At 40.0% G+C, this 12,304-nt stretch overlaps 1 protein-coding gene across 1 annotated transcript in view; it reads right to left on the bottom strand.

Annotated features, from left to right (window-relative positions):
- LOC148539621 (A disintegrin and metalloproteinase with thrombospondin motifs 2-like) overlaps positions 1–12,304 on the bottom strand; it is a 975,120-nt gene that overhangs the window by 74,325 nt on the left and 888,491 nt on the right. Inside the window, exon 21 of the mRNA XM_088451253.1 lies at positions 7,729–7,809. Within this exon, the coding sequence (XP_088307379.1) occupies positions 7,729–7,809 (81 nt within the window). The remainder of the gene's footprint in view (positions 1–7,728; positions 7,810–12,304) is intronic.

Here is a 12,304-nt window from a genome sequence, read left to right as displayed (position 1 = left end):
GCAGACTAAACACTTTTCTTGAGTCTTGTGTACCTGTTAATTTTAATAAAGGTGTAAAAAAAGATTTGTTTTAATATCTATCACTTAACATATATACATACTAGACTTAAAAGGAGTGCCCCTAAAAGGGAACCACTTTCTTTATTAGCTTATGCTAATTTAGCTTTTTGAGATCTTTTAAAATGTCAGCCAGTAATGATTATACCTGTGCACCAACTAGGAGTTCTGTAAAACATGCACTGTTAGGGTTCCCTGAGGACTGGCGTTACAAAACACTGCACTACACACCTGTTATCCTCTGGACTGTAATTGTTAATCAGAAATTACAATTATGTAAAAGACCACCCTATTTAGGCACAGCTTAATAATTTTGCAGTCATTTTTGTGAATCGAATAGCCACATAAACAAAAATGAATCAATATTCAGCAAACTTCTATTTACTACGATGCAAAACTGCCGCAGATTGTATTCTCCTGCTTCTTTATTTGAGCAGTGTTTAAAATTTTTTGGAAAGAAAGTTTTAAAAGTGAAACTGGGCGCTCCCTATTGTAAGTAAGCCGTGTGGACAAGAAGTTTCCCCTAGTGGAAGCTGCTCAGAATATGTGGAAAAAAGGGAGTATTTGTCCTGGTTAGGCGCTAATTCGGATGCTAACGACTAATGGACCCAAGAGGTCTCGGATAGATCTCAAATAAATACATTTATTGATAAAAAGAATAAACATACGACATATGCATATTAGAAACACGATTTTTCACAAATTGAAAGTATATTCGATACTGTTTATATAAAATTGTGGCAGTGAATTGAATAATCCCACATGGAGGGTTGGAATTCACAAAACCCAAATGAAAAAATAAAATAAATGAAAAAATTCTCAATGTAAATAAAATAATTGAAGTTAAAATGCCATTATAAATGAATGGATTTGTTCATGAATTGAGGAAAGTCCTACCCGACAGGGAGTGGGGAGCCAGCGGGTGTTGGCTGCAGGATCCCGGGTTGCCCTGCAGTGGCTCCAATTGCATGTACCCAGTCAGGGAGGAAGTCCTTTGAAGTTTTGGAATCCAGAGGTTGGCACAGGTGCAGGTCGTCGACGCGTTTCAGACGTATAGTCTCTTCTTCAAGGCTGCTGCTACCTCTGTGCCTGGTGTCCCTTTTATAGCAGTGTGTCTGATGAAATGGGTGTGCTCAGAGGTCGGTCCTCTTCATTTGGGTTTTGTGAATTCCAACCTTCCATGTGGGATTATTCAATTCACTGCCACAATTTTATATGAACAGTATCGAATATACTTTCAATTTGTGAAAAATCGTGTTTCTAATATGCATATATCGAATGTTTATTCTTTTTATCAATAAATGTATTTATTTGAGATTTATCCGAGACCTCTTCGGTCCATTAGTCGTTAGCATCCTAATTAGCGCCTAACCAGGACAAATACTCCCTTTTTTCCACAGTGTTTAAAATTTAGTGGTTACAGAAATGAAGATGGTTTGTTACAAATTGAGATAATGTTTCACAATTAACTGTACTGCAAGCTCTCCACAATTAGGTTAATACCCGTTGTTTAGAAGATAACTTTCCTATTATTCACAGGTTGTATACTGCTATTTGCCTGTTGCTGTTTCAATGATCATTGCAGACTGACAACTTATATGCAGATATCACTAGTGGTAATTTTATTGTAATAACCAAACTCCACTTGGCAGACTTTAGGCCAGATACACACTTGTGCAATCATACCTAAGATCAGATTCTTCTTACAATTACACTTAAAAGTTCATATGAACATTCAGATTCCTGCGTACATGGGCGTAACTACCATAGGTGCAGGGGGTGCAGCTGCTATGAGGCCAAGAGGTGAGGGGGGCCCCATCTTCCCTGTCAAAATTACATGTGTTATATACATTTTTCACCATTAGGTGTTACATAGGGGCCCTTACAAACTTTTGCTATGGGGCCTTCAAATACCTAGTTACACCCTTGCATGTGTACACACTATTATAGGTAGTCCTCATCTCTTGAAACTATCTGCTGAAAAGGTGGTGACTGAAGGAGCAGCAGCAGAAACATCGGACAGAGCAGTTGGTAGTGCATACACGCTACAGATATGTCACCGTTGCATCTGATGAATATTAGGACTCCAGTAAAACCAAATCTTCACATGCAATCTATTTTCTTCCAGTTAACTATGATCGTAGTGTACACAGTCTTAAGATCTCATGAACGGGTTGGGCGCTGGAAGATCTGTCTGGCAATTGTACTGGTGTGTACTGTATCTACAGTAGCATTGCTTCGAAAAACAGTTTGAATGGGTCTTATTGTCCCATAGGAATGTAAGCGCTATGGTTAATAATTACACCTGCTGGTAATTACACCCGTATCACACTATCATCCCCATCTCTGCACACATACAACTGCATTCATCATCACAAGTGAGTACAGAACCAAAGATTGTTCTGATAACTGAGTGTGGGGGTTGCGTCAGATCTGAGTAGTTCTATATACAGTAAGTGTATTATTCCTTAGATACCAAAGTGCCTATTTTTGGAATGATTTTTTGGGAATCTTTTCCTATTGCTGGTTGTATAATAGAAAATTACCCTGATTGTGCCGCTTTGTTTAAAAACTAGTTCAATCTGTATATTTGCCCACATGAGCAACTTGCACCGGTCTATAGCTTACTTAGTGTAAATGGCCCACCTAGAAACGGGCATATTTACCATTATGTAACTTTTCAGAAAACTACTGGTAAGTCTAGGAGAGGGATATTCTAATGTTTTACCCCATCCTCTTACAGAAGCACTAATCGTGACTAGTCTTGTTGCTGATTATCATCATAATGGGGGACCTCATGCTGCTGGTTACCCTGTTACAATGACGATCAGCTGGCAATCACTGGGGCTGTAAATCACATTTATCAGGGAGCTATCTGTTTTCCTACCAAATACTACAACAAGTCTATTGTTATTACTCTTAGCTGTTTAGTTAAAATACTGTAAAATGGAGGACTACATGAATTACAAGATGTGTTGAATTGATCCAAGATCCACCCATTACTTGTATGACATCCAAATAAAAAAATCTAGAGAGAAGTAAAAAGTTTTGCTACGATTCGTAACTACTTATACTGTAGTTATGAAAACAAAGTACTGTAGGATGACACCAGCGTGGAAGCACTATGAAAGTATAAATTATTTATCCCATATTAAAAATAAGTTTGTATGTTTGATTTTTAAACGTAAATCTTTTTTACTTCCAACAACAAAAACTGAATCAAAGTCTGTCCATTATTCACCTTATGGTTCTTAGGGGCCTAAGTATTAACGATCGCGATTAATAAGGTTCCGTATCGCAGGGGATATTTTAATTTTTAGTGAAAAAAGGGGTACTCGCAAGGACAGTGGTTGCGGTAACCACTGTCCCTGCAAGTTATATCCTCGCCATTTAGTAGAAGTCTTTCTAAATGAAAGGCCTCTCCAGGGGAAGCTGACACTCTACATGCGCTGTGTAAGCCTCCGCCGCCGTTCGGAGGCTGCAGGAGAGAGATTGAAAGATCTCTTTCCTGCTCATAGGCCTCCAAGGGCTTAAAGCAGTTTACACCATCTGTAGATGGTGTAAACTACTGGGACCAAACTCCGAAAGCATTGCTTTTTGGAGTTTGGTACATAGGGCAGAGATCATAGGACCTCATTCAGAGTCGGTCGCAAGCACCGATGCGCTCGTAACCGACTCGATGGATAGTCCTGCGCATGCGCAGCAGGCGTGCTGCACGTGCGCAAACCCCGGAGCGAAAGAGAAACGCTCTCGCTCCGGAGCTCGTTACCAAAGGGGCGGCTGTCGATGTTGATCGACAGCTCGCCCCGTTTGGTAGGCGGGCCGGGGGGTGGTTTGCAAATGGAGGCGTTCCTTAACAAACACCTACCGTTTTGTGGGCGGCCGCACTGACATCATCAGTGATCTCAGTGGGGAGTTTCCTGCTCAAACAGAGCAGGAAGCTCCCTGGGGCTTACGAGTGCCGAGACCCAACCTTAGGGTCTCGTCATAAGCCCCGATGGTCGCGATGGTGATCACCACAGCGACCATCAACCTGGTCGGTCGTTAAGCTGTGGGTGGCAACCCACAGCTTAGTGATCGACAAGGAAGCGGTCGTTCAGGATGCAAGCGGCCGCCCTGATTCAGTGCGACCGCTTGCATCTAACGAAACTTCTGAATGAGGTCCATAGTCCCAATTGATAATAATGGGGACTGCTATCTGCAGTGCTAATTAGCACTCTCCCAGAGATTTCTGTGAAATATCCTGCATTATCCTAATAGTACATTGCACCAATTCATAAAATTATGCAGTTTCTACATAATTTTGTGAAAAAAAAACCTGTGATACATCTTAAAGTTATAAGAAAATAACAAACTTCTTCACTTTTATAATTAAGTAATGTAAAGAAAAAAATATGTAAACATGAGATTCATGTCTAAATATAACAAAGTATAGACATTAAATTAATGTATTTTAAAATAACACATCACTGTAAAAAAAAATGTATGACAAAGTTTCATGTTTTGCAGACAGTTGCTCGTTATGTTGGTATTTGCCCATAATTCAAGTAAAGTAGTAGTTGACACTGATTTTGTGTCAGTATTAAGGCATTATTATTGTACTTTTCTTTATGAACTAAATAATTACATACTGTACTGTATAAATTGAGGTATTCTTGTTTTATAACATGCAAAGAAAGTATACTAATTGAATATGCCCTTTATGTTGTATACCAGGGTTTCTTAACTCCCTTTGGTGGTTAATACTTGGCAAGTGCCCCCTAATTTAAGTTTATACTATGTACGCTCTACTGTGTGTAATTCGACACAAGTAACTCTAAATTCCTTTAAGGAGTAATTCCAATATCTTGGATGTGCAGTTGCACAGATCCGTGACAATTATGATAGGCCATCAGCGCACAAATTCCTGTGCATCTCTATGGGGTATAAGGGAAAAGTTGGTAGTCCTGAGGTGCCGGTGTTATGATGGTTTGACTAATTAGTTTGCTGTCTAAATGTTTAACATTATCCATCAATAGTTGTTCTGTATATGTCTAACTTTTAAATTAACTTTTTTCAAAATTGGTGTAAAATAAGTAACTATCACACCTGTTTAAAGAGGCCCTGTTAAGAAACCCTGCCATACAAGAGATAGTAATAGAACACATAGCACATAAATATTCCATAAAAATAAGCAAGCATTAGTAATTAAATGGGAAATACTATCCAAATATGAGTTGAGATTCAATACTTTAGAATTATGTGTGGAACATTTATTGCATCACAATTGCTGGTTAATTATTAAGCTAATTCAAGTAATGCATGACTAATCCAATTTTTTTTTCATTAACATCATGATTAAAAAATTGTAACATTGTAGGTTACAACTAGAGGCTAGTGACCCAATTCATTATTGAAATTCTGTTCAAGCTCAACACATTTTGGAGTATTTTTTCCATTTAGAACAATGTAAGGTTGGCATAGCAGCAGCATAGTTCAGAAGAAACCGAATTTCTTTTAGATAATCAAAATGAATTAAATATATATATATGTTTCTGCATTTATTTAAATGCCATGCTTACTTCGATAAGCATGGCATTTAAATAAATTCATGGCATTTCTTGTGAAATGTAAAAAGCACTATAAAACGTCCATATTGTAGTATGGTACACAGTAAACTGTACAGCTTGCAAACACAAAAACCAACAAGGGCAAATGTGCCAGCTGTTGATTATTGTGGTTTATTGTACAGTACATTTGATTTTCAACATTCCAGCATGCACACCTGTGGATAATATATACAAAGTTAATGCCTACTTGTTGGAAAAATTAGGCTCATAGGAAAGATTCTAAAATTAGTTTTCTCTCCATCTGATAATACTGTATGTAGAAAAGATTTCTGATGATATTGTACAGCAATTGAAGAAATTGTAACTATCTATAGTATTTGTCGTGCATGCATCCCACTAACATTTATTTGTGATTCATTCTGTGTTTCAGTGATGGTCCCACTAAGGCATTTGTGAAAGTGCAAACCCACAGTGCAAGTCACATGCCTATTTTTGCACCACGGCATCCAGTTTTCTAGAGAGGAATAATACTGTATGTGTTTGCAGGCTAAGATTGTGGCGCCTCTAAGAGTGCTAATGTTTGCATGGTCTGAAGGCAGGATTTGGGCAGTTCAGGAGTGATCCTTGAGTCAGAGCTGCACACAAGTCACTTTGCATGCATTAGAGACAAGCATAAGCAACTAAGGGTAACTAGAGAAAAAGAGTCATATGCATGTCAGTGAAATAACCAATTTTAGCTGAATTGTTGTAACTGGGCAGCAACTGGCCTTTGCATTTAAGTGCAGGCTACAGTATGCTGAGTTGAACATATGAAGAGATCTGGCTGATGCTGGGCTGATCTGTTGCATCAGGTATAGGGCTAATAGTAATGCTGTCTACTTTAGCAGGCAAACAGATGCATGTAACTCTAGACACAGGGAAAGATCAATCTGTATTTATTTCCGTGCACATAATGCACATAATGTACAATAGTACCCTCAAATTCTGAACTCGTGTAAAGATGAGATTTTGCAAACACCCCCATTGTCCTGATTTTAGCGGGGCAGTCCTGCTTCTCAGGCACTATCCCACAAGCAGACTGGAAAAAAATATTGGGAGAGAACATTGCTCTGCGCTTTGCCAAGAGAAGCTGATGGCATCCCAGAAGCTCGGGGAGCAATGGGCCCGACCCCAGCATGAGACGGGGAGGCATGATATGTGATCACACCACTACATGACACACAACAGGAGCAATGTGCAAAGCACCACACCTTTTTTGTGCATGCACCAAAGGAATACGCACAAGGTCACAATCCCATCCACCCAATTGTTGGGAAGTATCCATTTTGTTTTGCAGCACAGGACAATTAATGTGAGATAAAGGGGTGGAGAGAGTGCATTTTGGGAGGAGTTCCCTATTTTGCAGGAGGATGCACAGACCTATTCTCTCAAAAAAGGCTTGAATCTTTTTACCATGTTTGTTGTGGTGGGGGAAGTGCAAAAGACTATGGAAAATGTACCCTTTAACAGAGCTTCACATTGTGTGTTTAATAATAATGACTGAGTCAAGTGATATCCACTTTGCTTTCACTTTGTTTGCCTCATTTGTTCTCTTTTGTATTCCTTCTTTATTTTGCCGTTTTCCTTATTTTGTTTCTGTCCTTAAACCTTTTCTTGTCTATCTCATGTACTCCATGGATGCTATGACATACAGTAGGAATGGATCAATATTGTCCACAGGTGTGTACAGTCTACTTGGTTTCAAGCAATCAAAGGTAATTTTACTAAACAAGCTATATCAATAAAACCTAAAGATATCTATTACCAGTGCTACCCGCAAGAGGATGCACAGGAACTTTGTCTTTGCACACACACATACCTGTGTATATATATATGTATATATATATATATATATATATATACATATATACACACACAAACACACAATGTAATTATAAAGTAATCAAAAAGAAATGAAAAACATTTATCAGTGCTACAGCATATAAAGAGAAGGTAAAACAAGTGTAAGTACAAAATTAAGGAAATGCAATTATTCCACAGGGTGACAGAAAGAGAGCAAAAGTCCACAGCTGGGATAGCATGCATTTTATGCCACAGGCAGAATTATAAATAGGTCTTTTACTTGAAGATATTTTTTGGGTTGGTTCGGATTTAGACAGCCACTGTACTACGTAGTTGTTCTTTAATGGATCAGATGAATTTCCTAAAAAAAAAAAGAGTAAGTTCTCGTTAAATACACTACATTTGTCTTAATATCTCTCCAATTATCTATATAATAAGCGTAAAAGCGTGTCTTCTTGTCCATCTGTTTGTTCTTTATGCAGGGCCAGAGTTTTGGCCCTAGCTCCACCAAACTTGCCATGGAGGCGTCGTTTAACCAAGTTTAGGTTTTTGCCTAGGTTTGTACCTTGTCAGGGCCACACATTCTCACACAAACCCTAAATATGGGGACACTCTTAAATTTCACAGATTCAAGTGCTGGCTGCAGTGGAAATTGTCAGTCTGCCAAAAACCTGTGAGAAAGCTATAAAGTATCCTTTTAATTTCAGTCTGAGCAAATTTGATGATCCATACAAGTTCATATTAAATCCAGAGCCTCCATGATTGCATTCAAAGGGTGTAACTAGAACTTTGTGGGCCAAATAGTACGATATTAACCCCCCCCCCCCCCCCGAGTTAAAAAAAACACATACACTTGCTTCCACACAGAGCCCATTCATGTTAAGCCACACAGACCCCATTCTGGTTATGCTACACAGTAGTACCCCTTATACACATTATGACAACAGCAGATGTGCCCCTTATACATTATGCACAAAGTAATTCCCCTAACACTACACAGCAATGCCCCTTGCACATTATGCACACAGTAATGCCCTTTTACAGATTATGCCACATAATAGCAGTGCCCCTTATACATTATGCTCCTCCCCAGCAACTCGCCTCCCGTGTCCCTCCAGCAGCATCTCGCCTCCCCCGTGTGCCATCAGCAGCCAGTAGGTGTGGATTTGGGGCTGGGCTGCCAGATAATTACAGCTGGTACACCTGCAGGCAGCGTCAGAGATGGACAGCCAGTGCCGGCGCAATTAAAATCTGGCGTCGGTCCACAAGCTGCGATTGCCCCACGACTGGCTCTCTTCATGACTGCCTGCCAGTGCACCAGCTGTAATCAGCTGGCGAGTCGCCACCAAAACAACATTGCTGACATCCGGGCCCCCCTTGATGGCCCTGACTGGACTGGCCCATCTTGTGTGCGTGACTGGGTGCAGGGGCCACAGAGGCAGCTTGGGCACCATAGCAGCGCACCCCTTGCACCCACAGTTAGCAAACAGTTGCTTGTCAGCAAACAGTGATGTCCTTTTCAGGATCAATGGAACAGGGTTATAGGCAAGGACAATTTAAATATATAAAGGCTGCAGGTGTGCTTCAGGGCCCAGTATCCCAATTAGTTTAAAATATATTCAGGTAAAAGACAATAAAGGTAAATGGTAATGAGATTATAATGAATATATTTTGCACACAGAATATTTTCATAATAATAATAATAATTATAATAATAATAAAAACACATTCAGATGTGCTAAAGGATTGTGCCTATATTGAAGCTGGGGGAACAAGTTTTTCAATGCAAATAGGGCAATAATGATAAAAAAAATCTTGCAAAAAATCTATATTTGTGGTATTTTTGTAGTTGATGTATGACAATGTTTAATATATCCACACTTGTCTTTTAAAGGGCAAATGTATATGGAACTTTAATGGGCTATGAGAGCAGACCTGGAACTATCTTTGGACAGCATTAGATAGCTGAGCAGAACTGTCAGGATATTGAGGGCGCTACTGAAGCTGGGAGTTCTGGACAGTTCGAAAAGTGCAGACTATGGATTTGGATAAGCAAAGGTGAGAGTGTGAATCTCAAACCTGGCATATGCATCAGTGGGAAGCTGGAGCTCAACACTTACCTTCATGAAATCATTAGCAAGGCCAATGATATAGGGGTGCATGTATACAGCTGTCATACCCCTTTTTCTGATTTTTCACAGAGAATGAGGCTTTTACTGCTTTTTTAAAATGTATTTTCTAAATGTAAATGTATTTGTAAAACAATGTAGAAAACAGATTTTTCTAGATGTGCTTTCAGCTTCTGCAATTAACGTCACCACCATAGCCATCAATGGCGGTAAGCCTGGTGACAGAGGGGAAAAATAGGGACACTTATACCATTGTATACCAGGCACAATGGGGACACATACCATTATACCCCTCTGTCAACCCTGGAGACAGAGGGGTACAATGGGGACACTTATACCAGTGGAGGGGGGTGCTGGAGCTGGGGGAACATGGGCAGGGGAGGTGCTGAAACCAGAAATACCAGCAGAAAGAGCTGGATCCAGATATACACTTAGGGATGCTGGAGCCAGAGATATATGGTGGATTCTGGAGAGACCTCCGTGGGGAGTGCTGGAGCGAGAGAGACACGGTGTGCTGGTAGTGTAATGTTAGTGATGGCAGTGTGTACTGGTAATGTAATGTTAGTGATGGCAGTGTGTGCTGGTAATGTAATGTTAGTGATGGCAGTGTGTGCTAGTAGTGTAATGTTATGTTAGTGATGGCAGTGTGTGCTGGTAGTATAATGTAATGTTAGTGATGGCAGTGTGTACTGGTAATGTAATGTTAGTGATGGCAGTGTGTGCTGGTAGTGTAATGTTATGTTAGTGATGGCAGTGTGTGCTAGTAGTGTAATGTAATGTTAGTGATGGCAGTGTGTGCTGGTAGCGTAATGTTAAGTTAGTGATGGCAGTGTGTGTGCTGGTAGCGTAATGTTATGTTAGTGATGGCTGTGTGTGCTGGTAACGTAATGTTATGTTAGTGATGGCAGTGTGTGCTGGTAGTGTAATGTTATGTTAGTGATGGCAGTGTGTGCTGGTAGTGTAATGTTATGTTAGTGATGGCAGTGTGTGCTGGTAGTGTAATGTTATGTTAGTGATGGCAGTGTGCACTGATAGTGTAATGTAAGTGATGGCAGTGTGTGCTGGTAGTGAAATGTTTATGATGGCAGAGTGTGCTGGTAGTGTAATGTTATGTTAGTGATGGCAGTGTGTACTGGTAGTATAAAGTTATGTTACTGATAGTGATGGCAGTGTGTATTGGCAGTGTAATGTTATGTTAATGAAGGCAGTGTGTGCTGGTAGTGTAATGTTAGTGATGGCAGTGTGTGCTGGTAATGTAATGTTATGTTAGTGATGGCAGTGTGTGCTGGTAGTGTAATGTTATGTTAGTGATGGCAGTGTGTGCTGGTAGTGTAATGTTATGTTAGTGATGGCAGTGTGTGCTGGTAGTGTAATGTTATGTTAGTGATGGCAGTGTCTGCTGGTAGTGTAATGTTATGTTAGTGATGGCAGTGTCTGCTGGTAATGTAATGTTATGTTAGTGATGGCCGTGTGTGCTGGTAATGTAATGTTATGTTAGTGATGGCAGTGTGTGCTGCTAGAGTAATGTTATGTTAGTGATGGCAGTGTGTGCTGGTTGTGTAATGTTATGTTAACGATGACAGTGTGTGCTGGTAATGTAATGTTATGTTAGTGATGGCAGTGTGTGCTGGTAGCATAATGTAATGTTAGTGATGGTAGTGTGTGCTGGTAGTGTAATGTTATGTTAGTGAAGGCAGTATGTGCTGGTAGTGTAATGTTATGTTAGTGATGGCAGTGTGTGCTGGTAGTATAATGTAATGTTAGTGATGGCAGTGTGTGCTGGTAGTGTAATGTAATGTTAGTGATGGCAGTGTCTGCTGGTAAAGTAATGCTATGTTAGTGATGGCAGTGTCTGCTGGTAATGTTATGTTAGTGACGGCAGTGTGTGCTGGAAATGTAATGAAATGTTAGTGATGGCAGTGTGTGCTGGTAGTGTAATGTTATGTTAGTGATGGCAGTGTGTGCTGGTAATGTAATGTTATGTTAGTGATGGCAGTGTGTGCTGCTAGTGTAATGTTATGTTAGTGATGGCAGTGTGTGCTGGTTGTGTAATGTTATGTTAGTGAAGGCAGTGTGTGCTGGTAATGTTACGTTAGTGATGGCAGTGTGTACTGGTGATGTAATGTTAGTGATGGCTGTATGTGCTGGTAGTATAATGTTATGTTAGTGATGGCAGTGTGTGCTGGTAGTGTAATGTTATGTTAGAGATGGCAGTGTGTGGTGGAAGTGTAATGTTATGTTAGTGATGGCAGTGTGTGCTGGTAGTATAATGTTATGTTAGTGATGGCAGTGTGTGCTAGTAGTATAATGTTATGTTAGTGATAGCAGTGTGTGCTGGTAGTGTAATGTTATGTTACTGATGGCAGTGTCAGCTGGTAGTGTAATGTTATTTTAGTGATGGCAATGTGTGCTGGTAGTGTAATATTATGTTAGTGATGGCAGTGTGTGCTGGTAATGTAATGCTATGTTAGTGATGGCAGTGTGTGCTGGTAATGTAATGTTATGTTAGTGATGGCAGTGTGTGCTGGTAGTGTAATGTCAGGTTAGTGATGGTAGTGTCTGCTGGTAATGTAATGTTATGTTAGTGATGGCAGAGTGTGCTGGTAATGTAATGTTATGTTAGTGATGGCAGTGTGTGCTGGTAGTGTAATGTCATGTTAGTGATGGCAGTGTCTGCTGGTAATGTCATGTTATGTTAGTGATGGCAGTGTGTACTGATAGTGTAAT

This window comes from Taudactylus pleione, unplaced genomic scaffold (genome assembly GCF_031769625.1).
Source record: "Taudactylus pleione unplaced genomic scaffold, aTauple2 ptg000025l, whole genome shotgun sequence".
NCBI classification, from domain to species: Eukaryota; Metazoa; Chordata; class Amphibia; order Anura; family Myobatrachidae; genus Taudactylus; species Taudactylus pleione.
The sequence above is the reverse complement of the archived record's forward strand: the minus strand, read 5'-3'. Positions and strand labels throughout refer to the sequence as shown.